The sequence below is a fragment of the Sciurus carolinensis genome, chromosome 14 (assembly GCF_902686445.1).
Source record: "Sciurus carolinensis chromosome 14, mSciCar1.2, whole genome shotgun sequence".
Classification (NCBI taxonomy): Eukaryota; Metazoa; Chordata; class Mammalia; order Rodentia; family Sciuridae; genus Sciurus; species Sciurus carolinensis.
The window spans coordinates 37,467,257-37,485,222 of NC_062226.1; the positions used below are offsets into that span (position 1 = coordinate 37,467,257).

The 17,966-nt window shown below is 36.7% G+C and overlaps 1 protein-coding gene across 1 annotated transcript in view; it reads right to left on the bottom strand.

Annotated features, from left to right (window-relative positions):
* Positions 1 to 17,966, bottom strand: part of Unc13b (unc-13 homolog B) — a 215,012-nt gene that overhangs the window by 158,921 nt on the left and 38,125 nt on the right. The window contains 2 exon segments of the mRNA XM_047524555.1: positions 1,342 to 1,441; positions 4,918 to 4,947. Of these exon segments, the coding sequence (XP_047380511.1) occupies positions 1,342 to 1,441; positions 4,918 to 4,947 (130 nt within the window).

Consider the following 17,966-nt stretch of genomic DNA (forward strand, 5'->3'; position numbering starts at 1 on the left):
GTTTACACAATAAAGCTTTCCAAATGGTACTTTAAGTAGCAGTATGTTTATTAAAAGCCCAGACTGAACTGTTTCTCCATACAAATAATAATCATCCCTATGCCTCTCTGAACTGCATTGTAAAACTTGTAAAGCAATTTCAAATTTCACAGCACTTTCAATACATATTTTCCTTTGACTCCTTCATGCTCACCCCCTACTATCAAAAGCAAGCATAGGGGGCCAGGGTTGCAGCTCAGTGGCAGAGCGCTTCCTAGCATGTGTGAGGCACTGGGTTCTATCCTTAGCCCCTTAGCACTACATAAAAGTAAACAAATAAAATAAAGGCATTCTGTCCATGTCCAATAACAACAAAAAAATTTTTTAAAAAAGCAAGTATAACCTTTTAAGTAATGTAGACCTTTAGGATCTGGGTAAGAAAGGTAATCCCTTAGAGATAAGGAAACTGGCACTCAGAAAAGTTAAGAGATTAGCCCAGTCCTTCCATATGATATTTTCTACACTTTTCTCCCCTAGAAAAGAAAAACAAATCCTAAAATTAAGGGGAAGGATGTGAGGAAATATTTTTAAAGCCATAGTTTGAAATAAAAATATATAATTTTCTAATACATAAGAAAATCTACTAATGTTACTCATTTTAATTAAATAAATAAACATAGGATAATTTTACTCAGTAACATAAAAGGAGGGGTTGAGGGTGTAGCTCATGGGTAGAGTGCTTGCCTAACATGCATAAGGTCTTGGGTTCAATTCCCAGCACTACAAAAAAAACAGAAAATAAAACAAAATGCTTCTAAGCACAGAATCTTCATCCTCTAGGGCAGATGACTTAAGTAGATAGAACAGTGTCTCATAGGCTAACAGACATATTTCCTCAAGAAGGCTTCTGAGAATCAAAGAAATATTAAGTTATGTTCAATAACCTGCTAAGTAATTGTACTATATGCTAATTCTGACCACCAAAAAAATCTGAGATAATATTTTCAAGCTCATAAATTAATTAGGAGTTTACCCACATTCGTCATCCATCTCTAAGAAAAGATTATGAATCTATGAAAGAAAAAACTGAAGATATACTTCACCTACCACACACCTTACTTGCTCCTGTAACTACAGTTTTCAAAAAGATATTTAGGGCTGGGGAGATAGCTCAGTTGGTAGAGTGTTTGCCTTGCAAGCACAAGGCCCTGGGTTCGATCCCCAGCACCAAAAAAAAAGATATTTAACAATGTTAGCACTTTTTGTCAATCTTAGGCACGCACAGAATGTTTGTTTCATACAGTACCATACCTTAGAAAAATTATAGAATATGCAGGTATGCTGCTGCTGCGAAGTACTTACAACATGAAATCTTGTTCCCAAGAAGGTTGATCGCCTCGAACTGCTACAGTTGTGCTCTTCACATTCTGTACTTTCAGGGTCACATATGTGTTAAATTTATCTGAAAAATGCAAAACAAAAATGTAATATCAAAACTCAGATCATTACCCAATCTCACTTAGAATTAATGTTCAAATTATTAAATGTACCCCCCAAAACCCCTAAAGCATTCATTGTATAATTCCAGGCACAATGGAGTCACAAAAATTATAAACTATACACTATCTTCAAGAGCACAATCTAGGGGCTGGGGTTGTAGCTCAGTGGTAGAGCACTTAAAAGGCACTGAGTTCAATTCTGACCACCACATAAATAAAATGAAGGTATGGTATCCATCTACAACTAAAAAACAATAAACAAAAAAAAGAGCACAATCTAAAATGGTGTTTTCAAATTTTAACATAGGGGGTGGGGGAAGGAAAAATAACAGAGTGAAACAAACATCATTACCCTATGTACATGTATGATTACACAATCGTGCGACTCTACCTCAAGTACAACCAGAGAAACAACAGTTGTACCCCATTTGTGTACAATGAATCAAAATAAATTAATTAATTAAAATAAAAGTGAATTTAAATTTTTTTAATTTAATATATTTTGCATCATATGACCCAGTAGAAACATACCTACTCATACAACTGAAACAAACTGAAACAAAAGATTCATGAAATACAAGATTTAGATATAGTTCCTATTCTAATTGATTTAGTCTATTAAAATGTTAATCAGAACTAATCAGAATGTAGCAAAATGATTTTATAGTCTACTTATAGTTTGAAAAAATAATTCAAATTGATCTAATAAGAACACAAGATATGTAAATTTGATAAAATGTAGAAAGGTAACAGCTGTGGAGCACTGATAGGGACAAGAACTGAGGGGAAATCCTCATAAAGGAAGAGGGCTTGTTCAATTGTTTGATCTACACAATTTGGCCTGAAGAACAGTTACATAAAAGAAACATTATCACAGATTGGGAAAAGGAAACTCTCTAACTTGAGAGGATTAACTGAGTTCTAAACAAAGGCAAAGACCTGGAAATAAAGCTCAGAACTCCGACCCATCTCTTTCCCTCCACATCCTCACCAGTACCAGGAGTGCTCTACCACTGATCTACACCCTTAGCGATTTTATTTTGAGACAGGGTCTCCTAAGTTGATTAGGGCATTGAACTTGTCCTCCTGCCGCAGACTCCTGAGTCACTGGAGTACAGCCATGCACCACCACACCTGGCTTCTGACCCAATGCTAACACAGCATATTTTGCACTCATCCTACTACACCTGCATCTGCCATCATTAGGGACACTGAAAGGAGGTTCTGCTTTTCTATGAAGAAATTAATCACAGTTTCATTTTTTAAAAAAAGCAGCAACTATAATTTTCGACTCATCAAATTGGCAAATAATTCTTAAAATAATTACCTAATGGTAGACGAGATGTAGGAAATGGGTTCTATCACACACTTCTAGCAGAAGATCTTTCAAGTATCATTAAAAATGATGTAGTTTTATACTTTCCAGCATGGCAAATATAATTATACTAAAGACATATGAAGACAAAAGCCCACACATATAAAGGGAATCTCCATCCAGATCCAATAGTAATAATACAGTAGATCACTAAGGTCTGGTTTTGGTTTTGGTTTGTTTTGTTTTTTCAGTAGCCCTGCAGACTGAAACCAGGACCTTGCATGTGCTAGGTAAGAGCTCTACTACTGAGATACACCCTCAGCCCTGAGCTATGTTTTATATCACATGTTCTTATATTCTACCTCCTACATCAAATCATACATAACTGATGAGACTGGGTAGACACAACTCAAGAACAGCCAAGTCATGGGCTGGCCAAGAGTTGAGATAATCTGATTCCCCTGCAAAAGATTTTAAATAGAAGGGGGAAAATTATTGACAATTGGTGTTTGGTGCAAAAGTCGGAAGAAAGGGTATGTAAATTCCACTGTTGCAGCTATATGGACCCTGTGCAAAATGGGTAAGCAGAGAAAACCTGCCCAGAGAAAGAAGAACAGAGGGGATTCTCAACAAGAGAGAAGTCCTAAATAAGAGCCTGTGGAAAGAATAGTAGGCTCTGAATCTGTTCAAGTTCCTGTTGTACCAGGGTCTGGTTTGTCTGGTTTTCCTAGGTTCCAAACATGTTCATTAATTTTCTGGTAACCCCAGTTCCCCTCCCCAGCAGTAACCAGAGTAAGTCTTTGTAAATTGACATCAACAATTAAGAAAACACTATACTAAATAAGTAGATGCCACTTTTCATCTTCAGATGGACAAAGATTTAAGTTTTATATTATCTAATGCTGATAAAAGAATTTGGGAAATTAAGTGCTGGTATACCTTTGGTCTCATTATAATCTAGTAAAAACTTTCAGGACTGGTATATCTCAGTGGTAGAGTGTATGTTTAGCATGTGCAAGGCCCTGGGTTCAATGCTCAGCACCAAAGAATGAAAAAAAAAATATTAAGAACAGCAATTTGGCAGCACCTACCAAAATTTTTTAAAAATACATAACTTTGGGGCTAGGAATATAGTTCAGTGGTAGAGCATATACAAGGAGTGGGTCCAGTCACCAGCACTGCCCAAAACAAAACAAATGAAAAACAACTTTGACCCAATAATTCTATTTCTAGACTCTAGCATAGAGATACATTTGCAGAACTGGGCAATGATAAGCACATAAGGAAATTTATTATTTATAATAGGCAAACATTGGAAATAGTTTAAATATTCATCCATCAGGATCCTAGAGTACAAAATATAACAAAATTCTAAGCAGTACCTTAAAAGAAAGAAACAGATAAACACACAAAGATGTCACAATATGTCGTTGTTGGGGGACAAAGCATGTTGCACAAAGATACATGTAGTATGATTCAGTTGTGTTTACATGTGTGTACACAGGAATGGTCTGAAAAGATATAAAAATCTCTAAATAGGTGGGGTGGGGTGGCACATGCCTGTAATTCGAGTGGTTCAGGAGGACTGAAGCAGATGGACTACAGATTCAAGACCAGCCTCAGCAAACTTAGTGAGACCCTATCTCAAATAAAAAATTTTAAAAAAGGGGCTGTAGCTCAGTGATTAAGATCCCTGGGTTTAATCCCTGGTACAAAAGAAAAGTTACTTTTCTTTTAAAAATATTTTTTAGATGTGATAGACTTTTTTATTCATTTATCTATATGCGGTACTGAGAATTGACCCCAGTGCCTCATACATGCTAGGCAAGTACTCTACCACTGAGCCACAGCCCTAGCCCCAAAATAGTTATTTTTGAAAAGAAGAATTGGGTTGACTAAGAGATAAGGAGACTCACTGACAAACACAGATATACAATCAACTCTAATGTTTTACAATAGCGCTGATTTTAATTAATAATGTTATGAATTACTTTTGTGAATTAATGAATTAAATTATTGAATTTAACCAATGGACTACATAAAATTAATGATTTTTTAAACGATCATTTAAATCACAGCAAATATGGAAGGAGAAGGAACAAAATAATAGAAGGCTGTACTTACCTGGTGAACCCTGGAATTTGGCTCTTTTAACTATAAGAGAAAAAAAGAAGATGCCATGAAGAAATTTTACAAATTCGTTTTACCTCAGCAACATTTCTTGACCATCTACTATGTGCCAATATCAGAGGTGGGATTCCGTTACTAAGTCTAATTCTTGAGAAAAGTTCTCCATTGAAGAGAGTTCTTCTATGTCCACAATATAATCTCATACCCAATGCAAAAAATCTCTGTTCCACACCCCTCAGAAGGAGGGAGAGAGTCACATTATTCCTATGGTAGAACACCATTTCATGTTAGAGATCTTTCTAAGCTTTAAGTTACAAATATTTCTTATTTAAAACTCATCATAGGCTGGACATGGTGACATGTGTCCATAATCCCAGTGACAGAGAAGGCTGTCACAAGTTCAATGCCAGCCTCAGCAACTTAGCAAGACCCTCATAAACCTTAGCAAGATGCTGTCTCAAAATAAAAATACAAGGAACTGGGCATGGAGTTCAGTGGTAAAACACTTCTGGGTGCAATCCTCAGTACAAAAAAAAAAAAAAAAAAACCCACCATAGAAAACCCTTCCATTCTACTCATGCCCAAATAGGCCAGAAGTAGATGATAGCCTTCCCCCTGCCCCTCCATCAGGTGTACTCTACCTCTGAGCTACATTCCCAAACCTTATTTATTTTTGAGACAGGGTTTCACTAAGTTGCCAAGGCTGGCCTTGAACTTGTGATTCTGCTGCCTTGCCTCCTGAGTCGCTGGAATTATAGGTGTGCACCATCACACCCAGCTGTGAGGGATTTTAAAACTAGAGTGACAAGTAACTTCTTCCTGAGAATAAGCAGATATCAAGGAGTTTCCTGACAAAATGATCACCAAGAGCACTTTCCAAAGTCAGTACAGAACTTCACAAAGAAGGATTCCTACACAAAGACTGGAGATGCCAGCTCCTAAGAAAGGTCAAAGACCATACATGCAGTAAAAGTGCTAATTCTGGAAAGCACCAAATAGCAATCCATTAAGATTAGAGCTAAGTGCCATGGGGTGGGCGGAGGAGTGTTGATATAACAGGAAAACACAAGACAAAGCCTGGAAAGGACACTTAAAGGTTTCTACTCCTTGTTCTACATTACAAATGAAACAAATAAATAAGTAAATAAATAAATGAAAGCTTCACAATAAATGACATCCAGTCCACTTATACTTCCAAGAGATGGTTATTCAATACTTTTTTCACAAGGCCCACTCCATTTTCAGGAAGTACTTACTGCTAAAATCTATTTGTTTTTACTGAATATAAATATGTGTTCAAATCCTCTTCCCAATTATTCTTTTCCATAAATGTAGAAAGCACACATCTCTCTGAATACCTAACACTACCTCAAAAGATTAGACTGTGCAATTAGTAACTGATCCATAAGCATAAATTTGCCATTATGTTAATCAATAACATAACAATGGTTCTTTCCTCAAATTAATTAATTAATTAAAATGTGAGAGAAAAATGCAATCTTCCAAGGAAGTGATTCTCAACCTTTAGCAAGCCTCAAAACCATCTGGAGGGCTGTTAAAGCACACAGTGCTGGGCTCAACTATCTTCTTTTCTGGATTCAATGGCATGCAGTGGCCTGAGAATCTGTATTTCTACTAAATTCCTAAATGATGTTATTGACATTTAGTAGGTAGAAACCAGGGATGCTGATAAACATTTTACAGTGTCCAGAACAGTTCCCAGAACAAAGAACAATTATACCAAAATACTGATAATACCAAGGCTGAGAAACAATGGTAAAGACCATGAAACCAAGAGTTCTAAGAATGAGGTTGAAGGTAATTAGGAAAGTCTTCATGGAGAAATATTCCTTGAAATGGGCCTTGAAAACTGTCAGAATCTAGATAAGTACGAAAGGCAGAGGGAGATCACTCCAGAGGGAGAAGTGAGTAAACTGCAAGGGGGAAGCTTAGGTACTATGTATTCATGGTGTCTCAAAGAGACCCATGCAAGGGAAAAGAAAATGAATTGAAGGGTACAAGATAAGACCAGATGGTGATGCTTAAGGAATTTAAATATCAGAAAAAGGAATTCAATTCTGGGGACCAAATTTCAAGAATGCTACAAAACAGAATCCAAGAAAGCAAACACCAATGACAGTAAAAAGACTTCAAATGTAGGCTAAGCAAAAGAGCTAAATTAAGGCAAAAGATGTCAACGAGGGCTAGAGTTGTGGCTCAGTGGTAGAGTGCTTGCCTAGAACATGTGAGGCACTGCATTCAATCCTCAGCACCACATAAAAATAAATTAAAAAATAAAATTATTATAAAAAATTTTCCTTAAAAAAAAAAAAAGAGAGAGAGAGAGATGTCAATGAACAGGACATCTCTTATACTTTAAAGAAGGTTGCATGGGAAGCAGAACTTCAACCTTGGGAATTAGGATGAAGCAAAAAGTCTCAGAGCCAGGACCAGAACATAGTGACAAGATTCTCTGGACCTCACATTATTACAGACAAAAATCCAGAGGACCTAACTTAAGACTAGATTCTTACTTGAAATCCCCCCTGCCATAATGCACTTTTACAAAAAATAACTATCAAATGAAAAACACCGAGGCCAAGAAAAACAAAAGCAACAATAAGAAAAAATGTAAATATAACAGAATGTGAATCTGAATTTAAAATAAGTACAGTTGGAATCCTCAGTTAACTAAAGAAAAAATCCTTAAAAAAAATAAGAAACTATGAAACAAAAGCAAAAAAATAAATAAAATAACAAGTGAAAATGAAAGAGAAACAATAAGAAATCCAGATAATTTAAAAATATGAAAACTGAAATTTAAAACATCAGGGAATGGTGATACACAATGGTAGTCCCAGTGACTCTAGAAGATGAGGGAGAAGGATAGCAAGTTCAAGCAAGTTTATCAAGGCCCTAAACAACTTAGTAAGAACTTGCCACAAAATGAAAAAGGGCTGGGGATGTAGCTCAGTAGTAAAGTACCTGTGGGTTCAATACCAAATACTAAAAAGAAAACAAAAATTAAAGCATCAAAGGGCCTGGATGTGGTGGCACCTGCCTGTAATCCCAGCAACTCAAAGAGTGAGACAGGAGAATCACAAATTCAAGGTCAGCCTCAGCAATTTAGTAAGACCTTGTCTCAAAATGAAAAATAAAAAGGGCTGGGAATGTGGCTCAGTGGTAAAGTACCAGTGGATTTAATCCCTAGTACCTAAATAAATAAAACATCAGGGAATGGGTCAGGCACAGAGGCTCACACCTGTAATCCCAGCCATTCCATAGGCTGAGGCAGGAGGATCAGAAGTTCTTGAACAGCCTGGGCAACCTAGCAAGATCCTTTCTCAAAATAAAACAAAAAATTTTAAATGGGGTAAAGGTGGGAATGTAACACAACACTACAGCAACCCTGGGTTCAACCCCTAGCATTGCACTCCCCCCAAAAAATAAAACTATGATGGAACTGCATCTAACATAGGGGTTAAATTCTAAATCAGTGAGTATTGATAAGTTTCATGTAGTAATAATAACTTTACATCAAATAGCATGTTATGGTTTGCACCTGGAAAGTTCCCCATAACGCTCATGTGTTAAGCAATGAGACAATGTTCAGAGGTGGAATCATTAAATTACGGAAGCTGTAATTTCATCAGTGGATTAAGTCATTTGATGGATTCATAATTTGAATGAACTACCAGGAGATGACTATAAGCAGGTGAGGTGTGACTAGAGGAAATAGGTTGCTGAGGGTGTGGCCTTAGGGACAATTATTTGTCCTTGGCCCCTGACTGGCTCTCTCCTGCTTCCTTGTTGCTATAAGTTTAAACAGCTTTCCTCTGCCACACTCTTCTGCCATGATAACCTGTGTCATCTCAGGCCCAAAGCAATGGAGTTGGCCAACCATGGACTGAGACCTCTGAGAATGTGAGTCAAAATAAACTTTTCTTCCTCTAAGCTGTTCTAATCAGGTATTTCGGTCAAAGAGATGAAAGCTGATTAACACAAACACATCTAAAGAGAGAAAAAAAGCCAAACTCAACCTTTTTTTTTTTTTTTTTTTTTTTTTTAGTGAAATTGTCTTTTTATTATAGATAGTAGAATTGAGCAGGTGGGGGTAGTATTGGGGATTGAACCCGGGGTGCTTTACCAATGAGTTACATCCCCCAAACTCACTTTTATAATAACCTACCCTCATAATAATGAACCTACTCCTGTGATAATAACATTAATCTATTCATGAAGGCTCTGCCTCTTAAAGGCCCCACCTCTCAACATTATTGCATTGGAGATTAAGTTTTCAAGACAAGAATTTTGGGGGTGGTACATTCAAACTACAGCAACCCGTGTTTGACAATTTCTTTACTTAAATTCCTTTCTTGTATCTCACACTTACTTTTAATTTCAATTCCTCTCTTCTGGAAGCAACTAGAGAGTCTGTTCAATTTTTCACTGATTCAACAAATGTTTACTAAATGCCTATTATGTGCCAGGATAGCTCAGGCATTAGGGATATAGCAGGCAAAAAGGAAAATTCCTGACAACCCTAAGTTTATATCTAGTATTTCTGTCTAAAATGTCTATTTTACTTCATTTTTTAATAATTAGCTAGGAAAAAAGCTCATTGCTAGCCACTTTTCTCAGCATCTCTGTTATTACCAGAGGAAGTATTAAATCAATCTGTCATTCCTCTGTGAATAATTGGTTCTTTTCTCCTATTTAATTTTAAGAAGTCTGACTACATCATCTTCAAATATGCCTTTCCTTTAGTCTCCTTATGATGCCTCCACCGACAAAAATTTCTATTAACAATATTGGACTTTTTCATTTTTATCCACAGTGTTGCTTAACTTCTCGTTTACATTTTTCATCTTTTTCTTTGTTGTACAATGAATAATTTTTCTCTAGTCTACATTCAGAATTCAATAATACCCTCCTCATCTGTTAACCCCTCAGTTTTTAACTTTAATTAATTTTTTTACAAGATGTATTATTTCATGGTTCTTTTTCAAAAATGCCTAAGTTTTTTTTTTTATGTTTGTTTATTTTTTTGTTTGGGGTACTGGGGAGTAAACTCAGGGTGCACTACCACTGCATAATAGACTGCATCCCCAGTCTATTTTTTTATTTTGAGACAGGGTCTTGCTAAGTTGCTTAGGGCCTTGCTAAATTGCTAATGTTGGTCTCAAACTTGTGATCTTCCTGTCTTAGTCACCTAGTCTCTGGGATTACAGGCATGTGACACCATGCCTGCCTACAGTTATGAATTCCTAATTCACATCCCTACACCCCATCTATCCAGAGTCCTAAGATGGATAAACTTTCTGGTCATCTCCCGGTGAATATTTTATAGCTCTGGCTTTTCACTGAGTATATGACCCTTTAAGGGTTCTTGCTTTATGGAAATAAGGATTGCATTTCCAACTTCCCTGATTCACACATCTTGTCTCTTTTCCCTAGGTAGCCATTTGAATCTACATGTCTCTATGTTAAGTCTTCCTGGGTCTGGGGTTGTGACTCAATGGTAGAGTGCTTGCCTAGCACAAGTTGAAGTGTGGGGTTTGATTTCTCAGCACCACATAAAATAAATATATAAAATAAAGGTTTTTTAAAAAAGAATGTCTTCCTTACTTTATGTATAAGCTTGGGCTGCCATAATAAGAAACCACAGACTGAGAAGCCTTAAACAACAGGAATTATATCTCACAGTTCTAGAGGTTGGTAATCCCAGATCAAGATGCCACTCAGTTTGATTCCCCAGTGATATCCAGCTTCTTGCTGTGAACTCACATGGTAAGGAGAGAAGGAGCACAAGTTTACTGATATCTCTTCTTATAAGGCCATAATCCATCATGAAGGTCCTACTCTCATTATCTTATATAAACCTAACATGTTAGTCAGCTTTGTATATCCAAGGACCAAAACACACCTACAAGAACAGCTTAGAAAAGGAAAAGTTTGTTTTTGGGCCCAAGTTTTCAGGGGTTCAGTTCACGATCCACAGACCCCATTGCTCTGGGCTGAGGTTAAAGCAGAAGAACGTTATGGTAGACGGATGTATTGGAGGAAAGCTGCTCAGTTCTGACATCAGGAAGCAGAGAGAGAGAGAGAAACCTCAGGAGTTGGGGACAAAATACATAATCCCGCAAGGACACATTCCAAGTGATCACACCCTATCTACCTATAGTTAACCATTCAGTAGTTCATTGCAAATAGTTTTCTTTATTTCATTCCTGTATTAACACAGAAGCTTTTGGGAGACATCACATATGGAAACCATAATACCTAACTACCTCCTTTAGCTCCATCTCCAAATATCATCACATTAGGAATAAAGGTTTCAACATACAGATTTGGAGTGAGGATGGAGTCAGATTCAGTTCAGAGCAGCTCATATCCATTGTGAAGAGAAATTAGTTTATGTATAACACTTACAGCACTGTCATGAAACATAGGAAACACTAAAAAAAAAAAAAGTTAGCTAATAATTTAAATCCATTTAATTTAAATTTCACAGCCACCAGAAAAAGTAAGAACCAGTGTTGTCCCATTTTGAGAAGGTGAGGAAGCTGAGACATAAAGAGGATTTGCCCAAATTACCAGAGTTCACAGGTGTTAATGTAGAATTCAAATTCAGGCATGACTACTTGTGTAAATTAGCTGGGCTATTTAAGGGTGGGAGGCTATTCTACTAGGAACAACAGACCATTAACAACTGCCCATATATCTTCCAATTTTCTAAAGCATCAGCTCTAGTTTACTGCTCTAGTTTGTTAATTCTTTTCCATTTTAGCCCTTGGGGGATTATCCTAGCTGTACTCCTAATGGGATGTTTATCATATTTGATCAGCATTTCCAACCTTTTTTACTACTAAGGTTTTCAGGTTATCTAGTTTACAATATTCTAGTTTTCATCACACAGGATTTTCATATTTCTTGTGGCTTTCTTCGGAGATATTTTATACTTCTGTGCTACTATGAATGGGTTTTTTTTTTTCTCTTATATTTCCTAATAATTTATTTTCAGTGCTTTGGAAAGTGATTTCTTATAGACTACTCTGGCTACCCTAGGGTCTAACTCTATGCAAAAGTAAAAATCTTCTAGCTAGGCTCAGGTTCCTTAGTTTCCTAGTAGATGTCAGCTCTGATATTTTTATGCCTATTATTTCAAGTATATGGATCAGTATGCAGTTCAGGTATGCAGTTCAGGCTCTTGATCTATTACTATTAAAGAAAGTAGATTATTAATAATTTATAACAAAACACTGCACAATAAGACAGATTTATAGATAGCCATAGAGAACAATCTCCAAAATATATTAATGTAAAAATGTAAATGGAAGAGGAGATCCATCCACATGCTGGTACAAAGGTGGAAATATCTAGAAGAATACACCAGAAAAATCTTGTTTCAGGTCATGCCACTCAGTGAAGAACTGAGGGGCACACCTGAGAAGATTAACCTTTCAATGTGTATCCTTTATTCTGGTTTAGAATTATCATGTAAAAACAATATGTACTTAAAACATAAATAGTACTAAGTAAAACATTTTTCACTTAAAACTATAGTTTTCCCTTGGTATCCAAAGGAAATTGGTTCCAGGACCCAGGAGAATACCAAAATTCACATATGCTTTATATTAAATGGCATAGTAATAGCTGCATAAAACTATAGACATCCTCTGTATACTTTAAATCATCTCTAGATAACTTGTGATACCTAATACAATGCAAATACTTGCTATATTGTACTGTTTAGGAAATAATGACAAGGAATAAGTCTCTACATATTCAGAATTCACAAATTTCTTTTTTGGTACTGAGAATCATAGACATAATTTTTTTCCCAAATATTTCTGATTCACAGTTGGTTGAATCTACAGATCAAGAATTTGCAGACCACAAACCATATTTGCTTTTCATTTGCCACATAAAACTGTCAAGAACAACAAAATTTCCATCAGGCCAGATGTGGTGGCACATAATCCCAGCAGCTGGGGAGACTGAGATAGGAGGATAGCAAATTCAAAACCAGCCCCAGTGTCTCAAAATAAAAAAATAGAAAAACAACAGGCTGGCAACATGGCTTACTGGTTACTAATTAAGCACCACACAATCCCTGGTACCAAAAAAAAGCTCAATTTTAAAAAGCATTTCACAATGAATTTAAATGTCAGTCACACATGAGGTTAACCTATGTATACCAGTGCCATCTAATAAAAATTTTTATGATAAAGAATGCTTATGTGCACATCAACTATGGCAGCTAGAGCTTCATGAAGCTAATGAAATTGATGAATGGAATTCTTAATTCCATGTAATTTTAATAAATTTCAACAACCAGTCAAGGCATGGTGGTGCCTGTAAAACTCAGTTACTTAGAAGTCTGAGGAAAGAGAATTGCAAGTTCAAGGTCAACCTGGGCAACGTGGTGAAACAGTGTCTCAAATAAAAAAAATATAAAAAAGTGCTGGGAATATAGCTCAGTGATTAAGTGCCCCTGAATTTTAAACCACCATTACAGCAATAAATAAATAAATAATCAAATGTGTCTAGTGAAAACAAACTGAATACCCATGCATGGTGGTATGCACCTACAATCCCAGCTACTCAAGAGACTGAGGCAGGAGGGCCCTGAGTTCCAGGGAGCCTCAGCAACTTAGTGAGAACCTGTCTCAAATAAAAAAGGACTGAGGCTGTCACTCAGTGGTACAGCACTCCTGGGTTCAATCCCCAGTACTGGAAAAAACAAAATAATGACTGTCAGTGATAAGTAAACAAATAGGTTCTATCCACACAATGGAATATTATTCATATGTAAACAGGAACACAGTACTAATAATGCTACAACTTGGAGGAACCTCCAAAACCTTTAGGCCAGCACAAAAGAAGATATATTGTATAATTTCAATTATATAAATATCTAGGGCTGGGGTGTGGCTCAGTGGTAGAGCGCTTGCCTAGCATTGTGTGAAGCATGGGGTTCAATTCTGAGCACCACATAAAATAAAGAAAAATAAAGGTACTGTGTCCATCTATAACAAAAAAAAATTTAATAAAATAAGGTATCTAGAATAGGTAGTTATATAGACAGGAAGTGGTTACATATGACTGAGGAGGTAGAGAAAGCAGTGAATGACTGCTGAGGTAAGGGGTTCTTATGGGAATGACAGTAATGTTCTAAAATTGTGTTGGTAGGTGTACATCTCTGAATACATTAAAAACTACTAGATTATTTTAAATGGATCAATTGCATAATAAGTGCATTAGGTAGACATGTGAGGTTATCAGGTTTTTAAATTTTTAAATCCTTACATATCTTTATATTGTTCACTTATGAAAATAAGTGCACATTATTTCAAAGTTAAAAATTAAATATTTAAAGAAAAACTATATGACTAACCATTATCAATTATTTCCTCAAGATTATTAAAGATAGAAGATTCAATAATAAACGTGCTGTCTGTCTTATTATGAGCTAATTTAAAAAGCAGTGTTTTTAGATTCAAAGCTAGGAGGGGCTCCAGCACACAATCTTCCCTCTTCCACACTATTACGGTAAAAGGAAAAGGGGAAATAGTCATTACATAATACTTAGGCTCTATGTCTATGAAGATTCCAGCCAATATGAAATCCCTGGCAGTCAAGGCTAAAAAGAGAAGGCCCAGGCAGAGTATTTTTCCCCCAAGGCTCCTTACAAGTAAAGGGAGAAATAAGAGATATATGTAGCACTGTATCTAACCCCTCGAAAAAACAAAACTCTGGCTTCAGCTCCTGAGTTTCTCTGACCTTGCTGTAAAACCAAATCTACAACTGGCATCCTTGAGATTATAGGAAATAATCCTATTCACACTGACTCTGCAACCAGTGACCTCATTCCACAGGCACAGGGAATAACTGCCTTGTTCTAACTGTCCTACTCATCAGAAATTTCCAAACCTTGTGGCACTAGTTCTCTGTTTTTAACCTTCCTGCTTTAGAATCTAGCGTTAAAGAAGAGCATACTGTCTCTCAAGAAATCACCATTTCCTTTTTGTTTGAAAGTTAACATTTTTAAAGATAGGAATCATATATAATTTTACAGCCCTGTTCAATACATACAGAAACTGTTAGAATTATAATTTGCATACTCTCTTTCATTACATTTTTTACATTTGTCAAATATTTGAGAAAAAAAAATGCACTATGACATCTGTCAGCCAACTGACCACTGGAATTCACTTGGCTGTTCTGATTGGCAAGCAAGATGTCCTCTTTCTCCTCCTTCATGAGTTATCAAAGCTTAATACTCAGTCTAAGAAGAAAATCATTCTCCTCTCAATGATATAGCAAGTATTTTTCCATGTTTATTCATAGCTTTTACAACTTTTTTTTTTTTTTTTTTTTTTTTTGCGGTGCTGGGGATCAAACCCAGGGCCTTGTGTTTGCAAGGCAAGCACTCTACCGACTGAGCTACCTCCCCAGCCCCTACAACTATTATTTTAAATCATTCCATAAAAACCTCCTCATAGCTGGCCATGGTGGCATACACCACCATGCCTCACTCCCAATGGCTCGGAGGCTGAGACAGGAGGATCACAAGTTTCAATGCCAGCCTCAGCTTCACTGAGGCGCTAAGCAACTCAGTGAGACCCTGTCTCTAAATAAAATACAAAACAGGGCTAGGGATGTGGCTCAGTGGCCGAGTACCCCTGGATTCAATCCTTAGTGCCAAAAAAAAAAAAAAAAACTCATCATATTTTAAATCTATGATATATATTAAATCATTCCTCTTTTATATATAAACACACATATGTATATATATGTGTGTGTATATATGTCACACATATATGTGTGTGTGTGTGTGTGTGTGGTGTGTACTGGGGAATTGAACCCAGTGATGCTCTAACCACTGAGTTACATCCCCAGTCACCTTTTTTTATGTTTACTTTGACACAGGGTCTCACCTATGTTGGGGAGGCTGACCTGGAAGTTGTGATTCTCCTGCCTCAGCTCCTAGGTGACAGATATAGCACATACCACCAGGCCCGATTCAAAAGTTATCTTAAACTATCATGGGAGGAAAATAAGTTTGGTCCTTAGAAAAATACTATTTACCCTTGGTTTTTTTTTTTTTTTTTTAAAGAAGGATTTTCTTGGTCAAAGGCATTTATACAAGTTGGACCGAGACTGTAATGAATACAAGTTTGACTCCCACTTGGCCCTTACCAAATTCTTACTGAACTAGCAAAATATTGCTACCCAGAAGCTCTGTACCAAGCCAGTTGCCATTCATATGTAAAAGAAGGTCCATTAGGCTTTAGGTGCTTTACATAGTAATACCACACTGAGTCCTAAACTAAGAAAAGTAGCCAAATGCAACCCTTCATGTATTTAAGGACCCATATCTACAGCACAATCCCACCACTCTGCTCTCCCTTAATTAGATCCACGGGCAGTCAACCCATGAATACACAGCACTCCAAGGAAGGGTTCTGAAGAAAAGTTACACCAAAATGAGATGTACACACAATACGGTGACAAAACAAATCAATCAGAAACTACTTAAGGAAGAGAAATGTGAATCACATGAACAAGACTGAAAGGAGTGTGGGCAAAAGTAGAATAAGAAAAAAGAAAAGCAGAACACTTAAAATGGCTCTGCCTCCATACTGTCAAAATTCCTGAAACTAAAGCAGTAAAAGATAACCTGCTTATTAAACTGCGTTTGATCCTGAGCAAATTAAGTTCTCTCTACTCTGAGGACCCAATTTCTGCTATTCCTAGGAGACCAAGTAGAACGGCTTTGTTGGTTTTTTCATAGTGCTATGCTGCACATTTTTTGTTTGTTTGCTTGTTTTTTGGCACTGGGAATTGAACCCAGGGGTGCTTTAACACTAAGCTACATCCCCAGCCCTTTTTATTCTTTATTTTGAGATAGGGTCTTGCTAAATTATTGAAGCTGGCCTCCAATTCACAATCCTCATGCCTCAGCCTCTTGAGTAGCTGGGATTAGAGGTGTGTGCCACCACACCTGGCTAGGTTGCACATAGGACAGCTATTATTGCATCTTTATTCCTGCATGTATCCTCAGAGGTAAACGAGTATATATGAGGTAAAGGAGTATACATGAGGGACCACTGGAAGTCTGACTGGTTTAAACTGCAAGAGTATGGATAGAAAATGGCAAGTGTCGAGGAGAAAACCTGAGATAACTATGAAAAAACAGTCTAAGGAATTAAGAGATCAAGGCTTTATCCTTGATTTGTTTGGGGATTTTGTAGGATTTTGTTGTTATTTTGTTTTGGGTACTAGGGATTGAATACAGGAGCATTCTACCTCTGAGCTGCATTCCAGTCCACTCTATTTATTTTGAGACAGGGTCTTGCTAAATTGGTGAGTCTGGCCTCAAATGCCTACCCTCGGGCCTGGAACAACATTTTTCAAGCTCTGAAAGAAAATGGATGCCAACCAAGAATCTTATACCCAGCAAAACTTACCTTCAAATTTGATGATGAAATAAAATCATTCCATGATAAACAAAAGCTAAAGGAATTGACAAAAAGAAAGCCAGCATACAGAACATTCTCAGCAAAATATTCCATGAGGAAGAGATAAAACACAAAGAAGCAAATCAGCAAAGGGAGGAATTATCCTAAAGGAACTGTCAAATAAAGGAGGAACCAAGATGTGTCAAAAATTTTAAATATGAACCAAATGACCGGGAATACAAATCATATCTCAATAATAACCCTGAATTCATCAATCAAAAGACATAGACTGGCAGATTGGATTAAAAAGAAAGATCCAACCAATATGTTGCCTGCAAGAGACTCACCTCATAGAAAGAGATACCCATAGACTAAAGGTGAAAGGATGGGGAAAAACATACCATGCACATGGACTCAGCAAAAAAGCTGGAGTATCCATCCTCATTTCAGATAATGTGGACTTCAAGCCAAAGTTAGTCAGAAGGGATAAAGAAGGACATTTCATACTGCTTAAGGGAAGCATAAATCAGCAAGATATAATAATCATAAACATCTATGCCCCAAACAGTGGCTCAT